Consider the following 20,744-nt stretch of genomic DNA (forward strand, 5'->3'; position numbering starts at 1 on the left):
TAAACAAACAAAATAAAAACACCTTTGTCTGTAAATATGTTTTATCCAAAACTCCTCAAGTGGGATAGTTTTAGCATTGAAATGTTTACTTTTCATGCTTAAAAGGGAATTGTATTGTTTGTTTGCATCTTCTAATATACTTTTGCAAAAAATTTTAAAATGAAAAATCTTTTGAATGCTGTCCCTTTTTTAAATCAGATTATTCGTCACAATAATGATAGAATAATCGATTACAAAAGCAAACGTCAGGTACAGCGCTATTTTTGAAACATTATGTAATACAGAACATTTTTGTTCACTTCAAATTTAGTCAGCTAGTTCTGGTTGCCTTTCTATCTCGAAGGTTGTTTTTTTTTCAACAGAGGGTTTCTCTTTTTCCTGGATGCGTGACATGTTTTTACTTTCTAAGTGCTAATTTTGCTAAATAATAGAGCGAAAGGAAACCTCACATCCGGCGTTCCAGCACACAGGCGTGTTATTGTGGTCTGTGTGTGCGCTTGCAGCCATGTGCCGAGAAGCTGCTTGAACTTCCTCGTCCTGCAGACGGAGGATGGAGGAGGCGTGACGTCGCTGTCCGCAGACAGGCCCATACAGCAAGGGGGAGCGAGGCGGGGACGGACGCTGCATGCTGCCGCAGAGCACACGGAGCAGCGGCCGAGGCTCAAAACAAACCGAGGCAACTTCACGGCGAGGGCGGCCATAACAACAATAGTAACAATGCGGCACCGCCCGCGGACCCCGGCGCTGATGTGACCGCGTGCCCGCTCGGAGCAGCTGGGAGGAAGCGGCGGACGGACGGACGGACCACCTCCTCCACTACCGCGGTGCGCGCGCTCGGTCTCTGTCTGGAAAGGTGGGGGACATGTCCTCACTAACCGTAGAGGAGGACCAGAGGTGGGTACCGACGCACGTCCAGGTGACGGTGCTCAAAGGCAGGGGCTTGCGGGGCAAGGGCAAACACGGCACCAGCGATGTGTACACCATCATCCAGCTGGGGAAGGAGAAGTACTCCACCGGCGTGGCGGAGAAGACCACCGAGCCCGAGTGGAGGGAGGAGTGCTCGTTCGAGCTGCAGCCCGGCGTGCTGGAGAGCGCCGAGCGGAGCGGATACCCGGCCGGGAGCAACGAGCTAGTCCTGACCGTGATGCACCGGGCGCTGATAGGACTGGACGTGTTCCTCGGTCAGGCTGTGATTCAGCTGGATAAACTATTTCACGAGAGGAGATACGTCAAAAACGAGTAAGTTCAACTGTGAAGTATGTAATAGTTGTCTGCGTGTAGCAGCTAATGTGCTTCTGTTTGTCTTCTCACTGAGCCTATCGGGGTGTTTGTTTCTTTCCCACTCTGCTCTTTTTTTTTTTTTTTTTACTGGCTGCAATAGTTTGTTGTGGGACATAAACACAGCTGTCAAATCTCCCGATGCTGCATCAGGGCCCTGCAGACACACCCTCCCTCCTCTCAGATACACAAAACCAACTCTGAGGACATCCACCCCTTCCTCACTCAGGCCCAAGGCAATCCCCCCGCCTACCCCCCACAAAAAACTTCTAGAAACATCACCCCCTTCCAGTAAGAAACTGGAGGGTTCTTCAAAATGTTTGCCTCCCAATAGCCGAGCCATGTGGAGAGCATGCAGGAAGGGGATTAATGCTTGTCCCAAATCCAGGGATTAACTCAAGAGTTTCATGATTCCAAAGCTACAAGGTATTTTTTATCATAACATAACATGTTATCTTATAAAGGAGGGGTGGATGGACCCTTCCAAAAGCATACAACATATTTTTACAGTTTTTAATTTGGACCTTGTAAGATAGATGAAGTAGTAGTAGTAGTAGTAGGCCTTCCAGGATATCGTCATGTTTTTTTAGTTTTCTTTGTTTGATTGTTGTGGCTTAAAATGATTGATTTTGTGGCAATTTTTTTTCAAAAAAGTTTTGTTTTTGCCATAACATTGTCTTACAAAAAAGTTGAAATGACTTCCAAAAAACGACAGTATTGTAAGATTTTATGTGTTGAATAACATTTTCAAATACCTACTTGAAATCGTACAAATAAAATGATGTCCCGAGGAGTTGTCAAAGGGCAAAAGATGAATTCCATATCGGTCCGTTGAACTAACATGAACTGTAAACGCAGTAAATCCTACAGAAGATCTAAAAAAATAAACAAAACGAAAATGTTATCGTCAAGGAACAGCATAAAACTGGAAGTTAAATTAGAAGGTGGCTGCTGGGAAGTGACTCAAAATTCAGCTGAGTAGCAGTGACTGGTCAGAAAAGAAGGAACTACGGATTAACTTTAAGGTGATTGGTCAGAAAACTTGCAAGTGAATTCGTAGTCGGTTCTGCAAAAGCCTCAAAGGTTTGTTTGAGAACATTCATGAACAAGCAAACATTCATGGACACCAAGGTCAGGGATGAAACTGGAGGAGTTGAAAACCCTGGTTTGGTTAACAAACCGAGCTTGAATGATGAAAACCGATCACCACATTTCACCATTCCCACGGTGAAACATGGCGGTGAATCGTCATGCTGTGGCGATGCTTTGACAGGGAGGTCTGTAAAATACACTGAAATTTGTAGTGGTAAAGGTGAATACAAATTCTTTTTTATACCAACCAACATCCTGCTTTCGATCTTTCCCTCAGTTACAGCCACGAATTTGAGACGAAAGGGGAACCAACCGCTCTCCTCCTGGTGACCCTGTGGTGGCCAATCGCTTCAAGGTCAGATAGACACAGTCGGCGACGATGATGTGTCAGCAGGTTCACTGTCTTGGTAGTCAGTGTCTCAATGAATGAGTCGATCGTTAGCAATGCTTCTCACAGCCAGTTTAACCATGTTAATTACAAACAAGACGGAACAAAAAAAAAAATCGGGTTGGTGAAAAAACATTGAACAGAAGATACAAGTTGATCCAGGAGCTCTGATTGGTACTTTTAGGGGTGTCCCAATAGAATGCTTTCACTTCCGATACAATACAGATATTGGAGCTTTGAGTATTAGTCGATACTGATATTGATCCGATACGATATCAGCACAAATCATACATACTTGTGCCACTTATTTTGTAGTGTGGAATCGTAGAAAATGCTTAGGTCTAAATCTTGGAGCGCGGTGCTTACATCTGAGATTTTAAGATGCAAGCTGATATAATCTGATACTTGTTTTCTGGCAGATATCATAGCGATATCCCATAACAGTATCAGGGCAGCCCGAGACTCTTTACAAAATGTATCAGGAATATTGTTGAGGATAACTTCCGTATCTTTAAACATTTGATTTGGGTTTAGACTTACCCATTAGAGATGTGTGATACCACATATTTCGATATTGATCCGATACCAAGTAAATAGAGGGCCATTTACTGTATTGGTAAATAGATACCAATACAGATTCTTATTATTTCATTTTGATATATCATCAAACTTCTGACCTTTTTGGTGTTTTTGTGCTTTTCCCTTTTGAGTTATTTTGTTAAAACAAAGTTTATAGGCATCCATAAAATACTTCAAACATATTATCGTGATAAACAGAAACAATGGAAAAAACATTTGTGCATACTGTTTTCTCAATAAACAAGGTGCAAAAAAATTAGAATTTGAGACAAAAAATACTCCTTAGTAAGAAAACATATGGGGAAAAATAGATTTTAAACGCATATTATTCAAAATATTCATTTTTTCCATGCCTTATCTCTGGTAGAGTTCTCATGCAAATCAGCCTGCAGCTTTCTGTGTGAAAACAACAGCCAAAAAACCCAGCATAAATCTCCCCCAATGGAAATAAATAATTATAAACAGAACAGATGGGTGACTGTGACAAGAAATATGTTTGGGTTGAGTTTACTGATGTAGAGCAGATTACTGGAAAGGTGGGCGTTGGGTGAATTCCCCTGCCGGTACACTAAGAGGAAGTTACCAAGACTCATCCAGATCAAAAATAAATTTAGCTACTTTTCCTTTATAATCATCCTTATTCCCAAAAATATAATTTCACATATCTTTATGTGTGTCACATTAGGAACCATAGAGACTCTGTGTACCACACAATGCTACACAATATTCTCACATATGATGACACAACAACAAATTTCACAGCACCACAAAGAAGTGTGTAATTGTGAAAAGAAAGTGAAATGGTGCAAATAAATGTTTGAAACAAGTGATGCGCATTTGTATACCGCCCACACGAAGTCAATAATACAAAACCACCGGAAGCAGGGAAGCAGCTGTTCCATTTATTTATTTATTGTTAAATTTCTAGCAGATTTTCCTTTGAGGATTGCCCAGTATTTAGCTACACCCATCTTTTTATCATCAGCTTTAATCTGCTATCTTCCCTGTCAGTGCTAAAGAAATTCTTCCCACAGACATGATGCTGCCATCACCATGTTTGACTGAAGGGATGATGTGTTCAGGGAGAATTGGTGGGGTTAGTTTTGGAAGTAGGTCCAAAAAGTCACCATGTTTCTGTTGTGCTTTTTTTGACTTTCAGTTAAAAAAAGCTTGTTTCTTCTCACAGTCTTTCAGTACAGAGTGCATGAGTCACTGTTTTCCTATCAACTGATTCTTCCACCTGAGCTAAGGCTCTCTGCAGCTCCTCCAGCCATACTTTTGTCTCATGTAGCATTTTCCATTAACTATCAAATGAAATCTTATTTAAATATGTCACTGTTTGTGGTTGTCACGTTACCATATGTGAAATAGTCTGACTGGGCTGGACGATAAATCGATCTTTTATATTGCAATAAATACGTGATCAGTATCGATAAATTATGCGTCTGATAGAATTTAAACATAGAATATTGACTGACCACAGGTTCAGAACCGCACAGCATTCTGGGAGGCAAAAGAAAGGCAATAGCTGCTCACCATCTTACGGCTAGCTAAGCAAGGTGGGCGGCATCAGCTATTCACTCGCCCTTTGGTTACCTAGCAACAACTTGTTGCATATCTTGAGCAGCAGTAGTTCCATGTTTTGTCACTGTGCCTCATAACTGCTGAGAAATGAAAAACAAAGGGATGGAGTGAAAACTGTAAAGGTCTCTTCATCAGTTTGGCAGTATTTTAGATATTTAAATCAACAACAACAAATAAAGAATCAATAATTATCGATATCGACTTGTATATCATGGTCCGTTTTTCAGCCATGTCGTCCAAGCTGTGGGATTTAGCTGTAGCCATGAACGAAGCTTTGTTCCCATTGCATCTCTGTCTCAGTGGCTCTGTCGTAGTAAGCACACCCGTGATGTTGCGTAAGGGTTTAGAAGTGAACATCTGTTTGCTGACCAAGGCAGAACGTGTGTGTCTGTGTGTTATGTGCATCCAGATAAATCCCTTGCCAGCGACTGAGAGCCTTTCAGTACCTATGGCCTTGGGGGGAAAAAATAGATCCTAATAGACAACATAGGTTATATAAGCATGTGACCTAAAACATCAAATGTAGGTCTGAATTTATAAAACCTTTATAAGTGTAAGATTAACTCCAGCAATCATTAGATAGAAACCATCTCAGCGTTCCTCTCTGTCCCACTAAGTTGTATTCTTGAAACCAAAAGTGGATGTTTTGGATCACAAATCTTTTTTTTTTTTTTTCTCAGCTCCTTTGGATTAAATAAGAAATTGGAAAATAATCTAGAGCCTAAAATATTTAATCAATACTCTCGGTTTTGAGAGTATTGATTAAGTAGGCCAAGTAATTTTCATTATGAGTGGAATAGTTCATAGAAAAGGGAAAACCAATCAAATCTCTTGTTTCAGAGTGAAGGCATACACCACCAACAGCAGCATCGTTTCATTTGGAAAGTGGTGGATTTGTAAAAATAAAGTATACATGTTAAAAAATGGTTGTCATTGGTAACCTGATACAGCACAAATACAGAAGAAAAATTGTGTAACAGATTTTTTTTATTGATAAAGAGAGAAAACATGAGTAACTGTGTCCCTTGGGAAAGACATTGAATGTTGATCGCAACTGGATGAGGCTTCTCAGAACAGACTTTACCTTGAAGAAAAGTGTCCAAAAGTTTTAATATATCAGTTAGAAACTGAACTAAGCTACTCAGCCTAGATCTTTTTGAGATATTTCACCTCTAGAATCCACATGAACATAAAAGACATGGACTTTACAGAGACTAGATCAATTTAATCTACTTCATTTTTGTGCAGATATCACTTTGGGAAGAATAATTTTTCTTCAGTCGAACCTCTTTATCAGCCTCCTAATAATCCCGTAAATAAAGCTTGAAAGGAATCACCCTGCAGTTTGTTGTGCTTTCCTGGTTATCACCTCATAAATCTCCCTTTTTAGTTTTTTATTTGTTTATTTTTAACGAAGCTAATCAGTGTTGAACAATGAATCCACAAAGAAATTTCTGCATGCTATTGAATCCGATGCCTCATTTACAAACTATATTTGCTAAACACTTTTAGATGCGTCGCCATTAGCAACAAATTGCCACAGGTGTTCATGCATTTTGACCTAAACTCCAAAAATTGATTTCACTCCTGAACCTTCTGGCTGCTTTTGTATCGTTTTGCGTCTACTTTGTAACGGTTTATTTCAGTAGGCTGAACAAATGTGATACTTTACTGATAATTCATGTGAACATGAAGTTTTTCAGAAGATGGGACCTCGTATGATTCCAAGTAGATCCTCTCAGCTAATAGCGCTTTATTTATTGCAACCTGTCTATGCACATACAGTAATTTTACTTTATTCAGATTTTCACCATTAAGTATTTGTTTATTTTAACTTTGTTAAAAATTCATGAACAATCAATATCTTAGCTAGTTTTGTTTACCGGTCCCAGTAAGCAATTAGTCAATTAATCATATGATAAATTAAAATGAGCTCTATAAGTTTCATTCTGATTATCAATATGACTTCATAATCCACTTTATTTATGTTTTTTGTTTCTATTTCATTTTTATTTATTGTTTTGGATGGTGCTTTTAGTTTGGACATTTTAAAATATTTTCTGGTTCTGGTGCAAAGTGCTCTGTACAAAATTACAGTTTATTAGCCTTTGAGACTGAAGTTGCGTTGTTATGCTATTATCAGTACATTACATGAAAATGGTCTCAAAAATGCAATATTATCATTTATCCCAATAATTAATGGGGCAATTCAACGGCCAATAAAATTGATTGTTGTGACCAGCCTATTTATTGCCTTTTTCTTTTTTTTGATTGAATGTTTATTTAGCTTATTTACCAACTAGCTTATGGCTATTTCTGTTGCTTGTGATTATATAAGCAATTTATAGGTAAGATTGAATCAAATTATTTTAAAATGACACGTATTTATTAAACTAAACCCTCAAATCTTGTTGTTGGTAAAATGTTGACATCAACCACGACCACAGAGTTAGCTAGTTAGGTAGGTAGCTAGCTGGTAGCTGTCGAGCTGTTTATATGTGTGCCAAACGAGCATTAAAAAAAAATTGCCTAATATATGGTGCACAGCTTGAATAACTGTCTTATAAACTGAATTATTTGAATGATGTAGGTTTTCCCTGACAGGAACGTAAAAAGTTATTTAAAACGTTTTACGTTGACATTCACAGTTGAAACAGGAGCTGCATTAGCAGCTGCAGCTAACACTGTTGCAATAAATTTTCACAATAAAGTGGTAAGCTTATGAAGCAGTAACATACTGGTTTTAGAAAGTTTTGTCTGTACACGGTTACTCAAAACTTCATTGCAGTGTCTTACACGAGTCAACAAACAAGCTAGCTTTACGCTAGCTCCTTAGCAAACTGCACAGAATGAAAACATCACCTGCCTGGGCAAGACAGGAGATTATGGAAGATATGTGTGGCTGTAGGAATGTGTGGAGTCAGAGATAACTTTAGAAACAAGCGTTGAATGTCATGTTGTCAGAAAATGACAGAAAATGGATGGATTGAATGAATTAAGAGTTAGCTTCCTCAACCTATTTAACCTTAAGGCTGTCCTGCAGCTCTCCTGTTTGGAATAAAGTGTCTGTTGTTAAGAGAAATACAATATTAGTAGAAGAGAAACTGTCCCACAGTGGGACAGTTTCTGTGCAACAGCAGCAAAATGACGAGGAAAGCAAGTAGATTCACATAAAGATAATAATATGCAATTTATGAAAACAGAATAAGAAACAAAATTCTGTACAGTAAGAGTACCTTTTCAACATAAAATAGTGTAGTCATTAAAAATGATATACTCTAGTCTAAGGGAATGTGTTGGGTTAATTTATGAAATATACAAAATTAGTATTTGAGTATTAAAAAGACAGATTATTTTGAGCAGAAATCAGTATGTGGAAGAAAAATCTTGACCTTTTTGTAACTGATTTTCTGTCCACATCGACGGCAGTTCCAGAAAAGATAACCATTTAAAGGAACAGCTCTCTGATCCTTAACGCTGGTCTCACTGTGTGCCCTTTAAATAACGGTGATTGTGTGAGATTGTAGGAGGAAAGTTGGAGCTGAGGTCAGAGCTCATCACATCCAGATGTGGAATGTGCTGTGAATCCCATGGTCTGTCTGCTGTTTCTGCTCAAGGCGGACGGTCCAAACCCACGTTCCGAGTCCGACCCACAGTCCTCCTTGTGGGCCGGTTGGCCTAAAAAATGTAATTGAAAGTATGCAGTTGGTAACACTAATGAGGTAGGCTGATTTAATTACCTTGCTTCTTTTTTTAGGAGCAAGATATTTCTTTGCATATCTGGGTGACAGCCTTCTGCTAAGGAGTTTAGCTGTTATTTTTGTTTCATTATGTTGAATTGTTGTATTAGGTAAATTTTCTATAACCTGTCTGTAAATGTGATACGCAATTAATGAATCACACATTAAATTAAAATGAGCTCAATAAGTTCCATTCTGATTATTAATATTTTTGGAAGGGCAATTTTGTTTACAGATGCTACTTGATTTGTTTCATGTACAATTTTCCTTTTTATTTATTGTTTTTGGTTGTCATGTTTTATTTTAGATATTTAGAATATCTTCCAGTTCCAGTGTGAAGTGACTTTGTACAAAATTAAAGTTCATTGGAGGGTGTACTTGCATCATTATGCCATTATCAATATATGATGTGAAAATAAACTCAAAATAACAATAATATTGTTTATCGGCATAATTTCTGGGAACACTTTATCGTTTGGCAAAGATTTGTCATCATGACAGTTCTAATTGGTAGAAGTAATGTTTCCTTCAAGAACTTGTATATTTCACACAGACTTCTTATCCTCTCATCCTCAGTAAATGTGGATTAATAAACCAGGATTTTCATCACAAGCTGTGTTTATTCATATCAAAAGTAATTTAGCTTTTGGACACATTGATACCAATTTTGGTTATTGCTCGTATAAGATGGCAAAGGCAGGAGAAACGTCTGTCATCATATTGTTTTGTTTTTCAACCATAATATTGAAATCCTGTTTAGCTGCTCTCTTTCTCACTCAGTGTGACATCTCCTCTGGTCGTAACATTGTGAAAAACAGGATAAAGAACAAAATTATGTACAGTAAGAGTATCATTTCACCATAAAATAGCCCCTGAACAGTCACAATAAATCAATGAGTGGGTTAAGATTTTAAAACATCTGATTTTAAATCAGTTCTTTGTGCTCTGAAAAATTAAGTTGGACAAAGCTTTCATTTGTTTTGAACAGAGTTTATGGGGTTAAAAAGCTAATAGCATGGAATTTGAAACAGTTCTTCACCATGATGTTTGTAAAAACATAAAAGAGTTGGTGTCCTAATATTGGTCTTTTTCAGAAAGTAAAACCCATTGTAAAGGTATTTTTAGTACTAAAGGACAGGTCAACAGGTCAAATCTCTATATCAGAGACTGGCCAGGTATCGTATCAGTCTGCCTCTCTGTTATACCGCCGTCCAAATATCTCCTCTATGGATCAGGGAGAACAGAAGATGTGGTGGGGGTGACATGCTGGGTTTGGGTGGAGTTTTCAGACTTCCTGTTTTTTTTTCTTGTTTTTTTTAAGATGAGGAGATAATGGCGTCACGGTGTGCAACTCTCTGGAATGGGATTGCTAGTTACTAAATGCGCCCGATCAAACCGACTTCCACAAGTTACAAAAAAAAAAAAAAGTCATCACACAAATATCTCCAAGCATTAAATCTTGTGTTTACAACCTTAAATATTGTGCGTATGTTCAGTGTTGCGTTGTAGGACTACAGTTTCTGTGCGGGCTGCTGCTTTACGGCCCCTTTTTGGCAACAGGCTGCTCTGTATGTGGGCTGCTGCTTTTTTCCTTGTTAAAGAAGAAGCTTTATTCAGGCTTGTCTGTTATCTTATGTTCACATTCTGTTTTTCTCAGGCTCGCGCAGGCGTCACCTGACCCACAGATGTACAGCTGTAAATAGACCTTTAACTTGTGTGCATCCTCTCAAAAAGGAGAACATGGTTAGTCATTAGAACATTTTTAGGCCACTGTTTCAAGTCAGTGTAATTTTTCTTTTTCACATTTATTCTGTAAACTTCAGTTCGGTTGAGTTTTATTAACTGTTGTGATAACAACGGGTGCACAATATATCGGCACTAACCATTGGAATCTTCCGATTTTTGATGTATCGTATCGATCTGATAAGAAAAACTGGGCCGATATTAATGGCTGATCATTTTGATTTTGTTGCTGTTTTTGTATGTGTTTGTGTTTGTTTGCCATGTGGTGTTTGTTTGGAAATGTAAGAGTGATAGCGATGCATCAGTTTTGAGAGCGATAATAATATTGGATATCGTCCAGTTGTCATATCGGCACATCCCTAGTTTATATGTTGTAAAGTTGCCATTTAGTGCAGATTGGAAGCTTTGAAGCATATGTCAACTTTTAATGCCTAGTCAGTCGCAGTATTTTTAAAGCAATTCATCATATTTTTAATTTTTTACATACAAAGGCTCCAGTGGGAACCTTCATATGTGTTTCTGGTATGTACACAAATCTGACGCACAAACAATGTGAATGAGCGATAAAGCCGCTTCCCTTAGCTCAGTTGGGGATCATTTTTGCTTCTAAAAACGAATTAATGGGACGCTGGAAAATACTATTATTGTTTTCAAGTTGTGCTAAAAGGAGTTGACCTATCACCGCAGCTCTACCTAAAACCTTAATCTCATATGACTATTTATTCAATAGCTTAGCAGCAAAAAGGGTTTTTGAATGGAAAATGTTGCTTTGTTTGTTGTTAGTTTTTGATTAAAATGCCATTATTTACAATTAATCAATTATAGACCCTGTAATTAACTCAGTTAAAAAATGTTAATCGAGTCCCACTGCTAGCTTTAACTTTAGTTAAAATTCAAGTTCATACATAATGCTCCAGACACAGAAACGAAAACCAAAATCATTGTAGCATTTGGCTTCACTTTGACATGATCCCCATCCTCAACAAACACATGGCGACAGTGGACTGAAACGACTCTTGACAGGAAGAATTTCTTTTTAACAAAAAACAAAACTTAAGCTCTTCTTTTATGTAATGCCAGAGAGTAGAGATGAGCATTCCCGACTAATTGTTTTTCCAAATTAGAACAAGACAGCGGTGTAATTACACTGCCAGTGAGAGGATTTTTGTTTATTTAGTCGGATGCGAGGGAATTCCCGTCCACAGCTCCTCCAGGCGGAATTTGGAGCGTCTGCCCCACCTCGGCTGCAGGGAGCCGGCTGATGTGTCAGGAGGGCTGATGCTATTGTTGGAACGCTGATGTGAAACTCGAGTCCTTTCTCACAAGCACATCTTTGAGTTTCTCTGAGTGCCTGCACAGAAATCTGGCTCGAATGCCTCCAAATGTTAAAAAAAACAAAACAGAAAAGTTCAAACCCAGAGATAATGTAGCTTTATAATCCAATTATTTATTTGAATGAAGCGCTACATAAGAAATACTCTTTATCTGGATCTGTGAAACCCAATCCAGGCCAGGTTGATTTAGGACTGTGTGTACTTGCTTTTTGGGAGTGTCACTTCTTAAAGCATTTAATGTTCTGGATGTGTTTGTGGCCTTGTTGTCGCTGTGTAAGCTGTAAAAATCTGACGCGGCTCCATCTGCTCACCACCATCCTCGCCGTCTGATTGCGGGGTGGGATTGTTCTCTGCGTGTTTTCTCTGGCGCGCTTCGTGGGTGTTGCCATGTTTTTTAGGGCCGAGCTTGAGGTCAGTGGCAGGATGATGATAATTGCATAACAGTCTGCGCAGTCAATGATGTGACCTTTTTTTTCCCCCCCTTCTTCCCTGCAGCCTTTCGATTGGGAGCCGGTGATTTTGCGGCAGCAGGAACTCTGCCTGTAATCACATTTAAACACAACAGGGCCTGTAAATAAGATGGCCAGCGTGGCTGATTTATGTTATTTAGCCGGCGACTGGTGTTGGTCTGTAGCCACCATCAAATTAGACTCAAATTCTAGAACTTTAGGGGAAAAAAGAGGTTTTCTTCGTTTTATTTCTTCTCCATGCAGAGAGCAGTTAGGGTTATTGAACTATCTAAAAAAAATTCTGCAAATGAAGAAAACATTTGTTTTCATGCAATTATACATGTATAAAAATATTATAAAGTAATATTTACAGAGTAATGAATGGTTATGGTAAAGTGAAGATGAGGTATAAACACATCGTTTGAGAAATGTACTTTCATTAAAAATCTGCTATAAAACGTAAGTTTAACAACAGAAGGAAAGTTTTCCAATGCAGAATTTTTCCTTTCGGGCTTTCATAAAGATTTTCAATACAGTCAAACTCATGAGATCAATGAGTGGCACATTTTCCAAAGTGAATGTTTCAGCTTATGGGCTGGATAATGTTCTGAAGGCATCCTGTGGTTTTGAAAGTTTTAAGAACCATAAAAATGTCTGTCGTACTTCTCCTAATGTTTCCGTTGTGCTAGAGTGCGGCGAAATAGAACAAATCGCTATTTTTGTTGATTTAAGCTAAAGTTATGTTTCTTTTCTCTTTATAAACTTTAAGCCACAGTACTAACATTGGTATTGGCCGATTTCTATAATTTTTAACATATCGGTATCTGTCCGATAAATAAATCTAGGTTGATATGAACAACCAATATTTACTTTTATCTTGTTGCTGTCTGTTGTCTTTTTATTTTTCTCCAAAGGTGTTGCAACAATGTTGAAATATATATAATATCTGTAAATATCAGTAATTGACTGTAACGGCAATATTGACATTGGACACCGACATCGGCCCAAATTTTTATATCGGTGTATCCCTACTTCAAACCTCGTCTAAAAACACTTATAACTGCCTATTTTAATACTTCAAACATCAGATATACATTAATATGCTTTAATACGCTCAATGGAAAGTGTCTTAGCTTTATCACAGGAGCTACTATCTACAATTTTCCTTATTTCCACAGCCGAGCGGTGAACTCGTGAATACTGATCCACTGTAAGTTTTCCTTACATAAATACAGTAATACTGTGGCATTTTCACTGCTTATTATACCATTAAGATCTACTACCAGTTAGTTGTTGTCTGGAGAGTGTCATGACCTTAAAACTTTTATAGCCTCGCGCTGCTTTGCATAATCTTACTGCAGAATTAAAAAAAAAAAGACTAAAAGAGGAAGAGACCCAGTGAAAGAGATATTGGGCGTCTCAGATAGTGGAGATGTGAGGTTCCTTTCTCACATCACACTCTGTAGATAAGAACATTTGCGGTAGTCTCCATTTTTCTTTCATGTCGGTGGGGTTTTTTAAGGTTTCATCCTTAATGTAGACATGTGGTTTCATTCTGGAGGGTGACATTTAGATTTCCTTTATGTCTCAGCAGAAAAGCTCACCTGCTGCAGTAGGTTTTGAAAGGCCCAGCATCCTGTTTTCATAAAGTTACCGCTGCAACGACTTATTTAGACATTTCAGAAGTCTTCTTCCACAATGAATCATGTTTGGTTGAGACACAGTGACTTGCAAAAGCTTTCACACCCATTGAAGGTTATGCAAATGTCTGTGTGGATCTTATGTGATAGACCAGCAAAAAGTTGCCTGTTACATAATTATAAAGCAGAACAGAAGGGAGTAACTATTGTTACATTAAATTTGGACGTTTTTCTGGGTGTGCCAGCTTTACACAACCAGATGCTGAAATTTTAGCCTATTCGATTTCTCAAGCTAAGTCTGACTGCATAGTCCGACTAATTCTCAATTGAGATCTGGCCTGGGCTTTGACTGGACCATTTAAACACACACACACACACACACACACACACACACACACACACACACACACACACACACACACACACACACACACACACACACACACACACACACACCTATATATATATATATACAGTACAGACCAAAAGTTTGGACACACCTTTTAATTCAATGAGTTTCCTTTGTTTTCATGACTATTGACATTGTAGATTCACACTGAAGGCATCAAAACTATGAACAACATGTGGAAATATGCACTAAGCAAAAAAATGTAAAACAACTGAAAATACCCCTTATATTTTCTATATCTAACTATATTCTAGTTTCTTCAAAGTAGCAACCTTTTGCTGTGATTACTGCTTTGCACACACTCTGCATTTTCTTGATGAGCTTCAAGAGGTCGTCACCTGAAATGGTTTTCACTTCATAGGTCAACCTGTCCTGTCAGGTTAATAAGTGGGATTTATTGCCTTATAAATAGTCATGAAAATAAAGAAAACCCATTGAATTAGAAGGTGTGTCCAAACTTTTGGTCTGTATATATATATATATATATATATATATATATATATATATATATATATAAAAAACTTCTATTTTTTGGTCTTTATTACAGTTTTTGTTCCCCAATGTTCTCTAACAAACCTTTTAGGCCCTAAAGGAACCGCTGAAGATTAAACAATAAACAGATCGACTCCGCTTGCTGATTTGGTGACTCTTGAAGGCACCAGAGAGTGTTGTGTGAATACTTTCACAAGGTACACTTAAGGTACCAACATCGGCCCAAATATGATATATTAATTTTATATTAATATTTCAGCCATACAATCCTTATCATTTGAAGTGTGAAGACATCGTTAACCAGTTATTGAGATATTAGCTTGTACTTAGCACAATAGTGACCAGAGTCGGTCCTGGACGGCCGGCATCCTGCATGTTTTAATTCTTTTCCTGGTTTAACTAACCTGGATCAAATGATGGTTTGTTTGAAGGCCTAAGAAGAACATGGACATGCTGAAAATGTCAATGTAGAAAAGGTTGTTACTACGACCAGGGAGAGAACTAAAACATGCTGGATGCCGGCCCTCGAGGACCGACTTTGAGCACCACTGACTTAGGAAATGGGTGCAACTTCATCAATCAATCAATCAAATTTTATTTGTATAGCACATTTCAGCAGCAAGGCATTTCAAAGTGCTTTACATCACAACAAACAAAAACACAAAGTCATGCAACATAGAATCAACAATCAAATCATGGCATTAAGTCAAGTGCCATCATTAAATTTGTAAATGATTATGTTTCAAATACTCTAAACTCTAAACAGGTGGGTTTTTAGTTGAGATTTAGAGGAACTCAGTGTTTCAGATGTTTTACAGTTTTCTGGAAGTTTGTTCCAGATTTGTGGTGCATCGAACCTGAATGCTGCTTCTCCTTGTTTGGTTCTGGGGATGCAGAGCAGAACCAGAACCGGAAGACCTGAGAGGTCTGGAAGGTTGATACAACAACAGCAGATCTTTAATGTATTGTGGTGCTAAGCCGTTCAGTGACTTATAAACTAACAGTATTTTAAAGTCTATTCTCTGAGCTACATGGAGCCAGTGGAGGGACTTTAAAACTGGTGTGATGTGCTCTATCTTCCTGGTTTTAGTGAGAACATGAGCAGCAGCATTCTGGATCAGTGGCGGCTGTCTGATTGATTTGTTGGACAGACCTGTGAAGACGCTGTTGCAATAATCAATGCGACTAAAGATAAACACATGAATGAGTTTCTCTAGATCTCGCTGAGACATAAGTGTCTCAACATCTAGGTAAGGTGTGTGTCTGAAATGGCTCCGAATGCTAGAGGACCCACGCGGCTGACATGTGGCATGAAAATAGCCCAGCAGCACAGGAAATTAAAAATCTAAAAGCAGATTATGGTTTGCATTTTCCTGGTAGCACCGGCAACTTCCCGTTGGTTTGCAGAGGCAGGCATTAGCCGGGGGACGTTTTGTTCAGTTATCTCATCTTTTTTTTTGCTGCTGCTGTTTTTTTTTTTTTTTTTGAACAGCAGAATAGATGCAACTTTCCTGTGAGTCATGATGTGGTTACTTTGTTGGCGTTTCAGGAAGTGCACCTCTCTGCCCACCCTTTATAGAGCTTACAGTCAGCAAAACACCTTTATATGGGACGCTTGTTTATTAAATTAGAAGAAAGCATTGTTTCGCTTCATTGTTCTTTCTTATAGGGACAGAAAGAACGTAGGTATTGTTGGATGCTTGGTCACACTCAGCAGGAATGAACTGCTTTAGAGGAGTACACACACTGTGACCCTGCATCCTTCAAGGTGCCTAAATAAACAGAATCTCAAAACTTCAGGCAAGTGCAGTCCTGTCTTAGTATTGATACATTTCCTAATACATTTTAACGTACAGCATTAACCATTTTCAAACTTCTTATCAACCATTATCAGCTCTTAAATCGTGATTCATCTTGTTTGCAGTGTTACAGGATGTTAGGACGACTGCCAGCATGAACTCAGCTGTGCTTTTCCCAAACATTCCTTGGACTCGTTGTTGTGTCATCCAGTTGAAGGACTGCAGTAAACACAATTGTTAAACTGGCAAATGAGGAAGGATGCCTGAGAACTTGCTTGAGTTTCTCAGTCGTTCATAGGGAAAGCAGGGGTGTGGTTGTGTTTTACTAGAGCACAGAAAAACAGACTGGGACAGCTTCTCGTTGAAAACAAGTTATGTAAGGCAGAGTTGAGCTACGCTGTTATAATGTGCAATGTTCTGTTTGGTATTTCATATAAAAGAATAAGGATATGAACAAATTAAAAACAGGCATTTCAATCCATGGTAGTCCTATTAGAAAATATGCATTATTTGAAACACTGTGGATGTTTGGGAAAGTGGTGTTAGCTCTGACATCAAGAACACAAGTATTGACTATCCAAGTTTACTAATTTCGGTAAACAGACATTTATTTTACAGGTTGTTAAAACAGAAGATGTAATAAGAGGATTGTATTTGGTATTTAGTGCAAAAGAAAAGGATATAAAAAGGCTGAATCTTAGCTGAGCTGCAAAAAAATTTAATTTTACCTACAAATGAATTATAGGGAAAAAACTGTCCTCACAGAGAGATTGGAAAATGTTTACATAACCATATCAGCTCTTGGTTTGAAAACGTTTTGTAGATTACTAAAGTCCTGAGTCACAGCAAGTGAAGCATTCAGTTGTTTTGTAGGTCAAACAAAAAAGTAACAGGTTTATAAGTCCAAATCTGACTCCTAGACAAGTTAGCTTGAAAGTATGCTAGCAGGAAGCTAATGATAAAGTTTTGGCTTCTTTTAATGCTGCACAAATCAGTCCTAGCAACTAAAAGATGATGATATCAGGCCAGGGTAATAATTGTCACACTTACCTCATGTTTCTCTGCTTACTGAACAGGAACACACTTCTAGTAGCTTAGCAGATTGTTGTGTTTTATGGGCACGACTTCTGCCGTAAACCAGAACTGCCATTTGTTTACATGTTAGCAACTTGCTAACCTGCTTTCCACAGATGTTTTAGGCTATAAAATATGTGGGAACTCCAGCTATCACAGCTTAAATGTGCCAATATTGCTTTACCTAAACCTACAGCTAATGCGGGGAGGGATGGCGACTTGAAGAAATGGCCACAAATAACCCAAACTAGCATATTTAGCTACTTCACTGACTCAGTTGCTTCAGATGTAGATGTGGGTTTTCTTCCATTGGCTTTTTGTCCACCCAATGAAACGTGTTTTTTTTTTTTTTTTAAATGGTAGAGTTCTGCTCTGGTCTTCACCCATCTTGAACGAGCCTCTATCTTAAGCCAAATTAATCTATATTTGTGCCAAATTAATATGTTATCGGCAAGAAAGACATGAACATCTTAGAATCTTTTAAAAGAACCTTCCTTTGAGACTCTTGATCTGTCTTTGTAAGTCATAAAAACAGTGTGTCGTCAGATCTCATGAGATCCAACTTTTGTTGCAGGTGGTATAGACTCAACTCCAAGACGGGGAAGAAGGAGAAGGAGAGGGGAGACATTCAGGTCACCATCTTGTTCACCCGAAACAACCTGACGGCCAGCATGTACGACCTGGTCATGAAGGACAAGGGCGCCTCCACCTTCAGCAAACTCAAGGAGCGCATGAAGGGCAAAAGGAGGTCCAGCGACGAGGAGTCGTCCTCCGCCGTGGTGCCGGGTGGGTACAGCTCCCTGTACCGCATGCGCCAGAGACTGCCGAGTGACGGAGGCGGGGAGGAGGACTATGAGGATGACGAGGGGGGGGAAGTCCGGCGGAGCAAGATGAGGACCTTCTTCCTGCGGGGGAAGCTGCGGAAGTCGTCCGACACTCGCTCCAGCACCTCCCTGGGGTCCGAGAGCAGCGAGTCGTCGTCGCGTGGCGGCAGCCTGAGTCCGACGGCCGGCATCAGCGTGGTGGTGTCTGACCTGTCCAACTCCCCCAGCAACAGCAGCAACTTCACTGCAGACAACAGTCCAGGTGAGTCCGGCAGAGAGACGATTTATCGTTATTACTTAGTGACGAGTGTCTAACCATTTTCACCTGTTTATCCTTCACATGTAAAGGATAAACTCTGGATCAAACCTATTAGCCTGACATTGATGCGTTTACTTCAGCAGTTTGGGTAGATTTTCTAAAATGCAGTATGATATATACTGTATATATATCATATAAATTATACATCCTATTTATAGGATGTATAAATAATTGTATAAATTATAATACAATTATAATGTATAATAACTATTATACATTATTTAAATGTGGGTTTTATATTTACATTATACATTATTTATTGTTTGGGTTTTATATTTATGTCTTGAATGAAGAAGATGACTCCTCTTAGTATGACCTGAATATGATTCTTTGTCCAAGATTTTCAAGAGGGGCCCATGGCCTCCCGTGCCCCCCTCTCAGGGTTGCCACTGCCTTGTACATCTGTAGTTATTATGTTATTGTTGAAGGCTTGGCATGAGTTAGCCAGCTATAGAAATGCTCAGTGTCCTCTTGAGAAGCATTTTGTATTTATTACTATATAGCTGGTGATTTTCGCTCTTCAATCCTCCTCATTTCTGCCCTCTCCTGTCACAGAACACACAGCAAACATTTCGCCCAAGTCGTCCTCTCTCAGATGCGAGTTCGGCGACGATGCCGGCGAAATCACCATCGCAGTGCCTCCCCCGACCGTTTGTGTAAACGGAAGCCATGCGTCCAAAGTCCAGGCCCAGGATCGAGGCTCAAGAAAACCGTCAGGTTCTTTAGGGCAGGGACTGCTGCTGCAGCGGTCCATGGCCCACTCCGTTTCCCTGCAGAACCTCAGCACGAGGCCCTCCGCCGAGCTGCCCAAGGGCCCCGCGGGGGACGGCCGGCGCTGGTCCTTCGACAGGGCCGGTGAGGAGGAGAGGGCGGCCATCGCGGCGGCCCTGGGGCAAAGTGGGGCCGGAGAGGAGGAGCGGCCGGAACCGGCATCACTGCCAGACGCCTCCCAGGCGGAGCCAGAGAGTCAGGTGAAAAAGCAGAGGAGGAACTTGTTCTCGCATGGGCGGAGTGAGTCTGCAGGGAAGGGTCAGAGCCAGTCCAAAGGCGAGTCTGAGCAAAGCGCCACCGCCACCGAGGACAAACACAGAGCGTGGTTCGGATCCAAGGACTCGCACAACAAACCCAGGTGAGACACGCAGCCGACACAGCACACGTCAGAACGTCTTCAACTTCAAAAAATAAACTCGTGTGGAATTCTGGTTTTTGGATGTAATGAGTTTTTAAATTTTTGTCAACAACTTTGGCTTTAACATTTAAATAAAAAACTGGTTCATTGTCCTACAAATTGCAAAAACCTGTTGTTAATGTGAGAGATTGTCATTTCATTTTGTAGCGGATGAAATTAAAACAACTCAAGTCATAAACAAGTAATTAAAATAGAAAAAATAAGAAGGCAGAAGACATATGTTGAAGTTGCATACTTGACTTAATATCTTTTTATTTTTAATAAACTGATTTATTTCTCTAACCTTTAACTTAACCTCTACTTTAATGTGACTCGGCTCTTCCAAACCTGCAAGAAAACCCACATAAACTTTAGTTTGTTTGCTTTCATTCTAAACAAGTTGATCAGTGCGTTCAGTGGCCTTTTGACAGAGCACGACTTGTCAGACCTGTTTTCTTTGTGTCAGACTAATTACCTGATCTGCTGAATGCAGACACCTACATTCCTAACCCTGTGGAAGAATGCTGCACCTGTTCTCCAACCAGCTGGAGTAGCCTTTCAATGCCACTCCAGTTGTGGGTTTTGCTATATTTAGAGCGAGTGAACACCACCTTTTCTTCCCGTTTTAAGTGTCTACATGGGATTTTTCATGACGGATCAACAGAAAGGAGAGCATAACTGTGTATTGGAAGGAAAACGATGCCTGGAGTTTGACGTATTTGACAAACCGACATCTGAAATGTGTGGAGTGCAACTGTATCTCATTACATTTACTCTGACAAACCTAAATAAAGCTGAACACAAGCAGCCTCTTTCATCTCTCTGTCTTTTA

The 20,744-nt window shown here is 39.4% G+C and overlaps 1 protein-coding gene across 2 annotated transcripts in view; it reads left to right on the top strand.

Annotated features, from left to right (window-relative positions):
* The first annotated feature begins 475 nt into the window (after positions 1 to 475).
* Positions 476 to 20,744, top strand: part of LOC102222535 (dentin sialophosphoprotein-like) — a 31,034-nt gene continuing 10,765 nt past the window's right edge. Inside the window, exons 1-4 of one of the 2 annotated variants that reach the window (XM_023352307.1) lie at positions 476 to 1,239; positions 2,648 to 2,725; positions 18,176 to 18,687; positions 19,300 to 19,873. In XM_023352307.1, the coding sequence (XP_023208075.1) occupies positions 863 to 1,239; positions 2,648 to 2,725; positions 18,176 to 18,687; positions 19,300 to 19,873 (1,541 nt within the window). In that variant the 5' untranslated portion in view covers positions 476 to 862. The remainder of the gene's footprint in view (positions 1,240 to 2,647; positions 2,726 to 18,175; positions 18,688 to 19,299; positions 19,874 to 20,744) is intronic. The other variant, XM_023352308.1, reaches the window with a different exon arrangement.

The sequence above is a fragment of the Xiphophorus maculatus genome, chromosome 19 (genome assembly GCF_002775205.1).
Source record: "Xiphophorus maculatus strain JP 163 A chromosome 19, X_maculatus-5.0-male, whole genome shotgun sequence".
NCBI classification, from domain to species: Eukaryota; Metazoa; Chordata; class Actinopteri; order Cyprinodontiformes; family Poeciliidae; genus Xiphophorus; species Xiphophorus maculatus.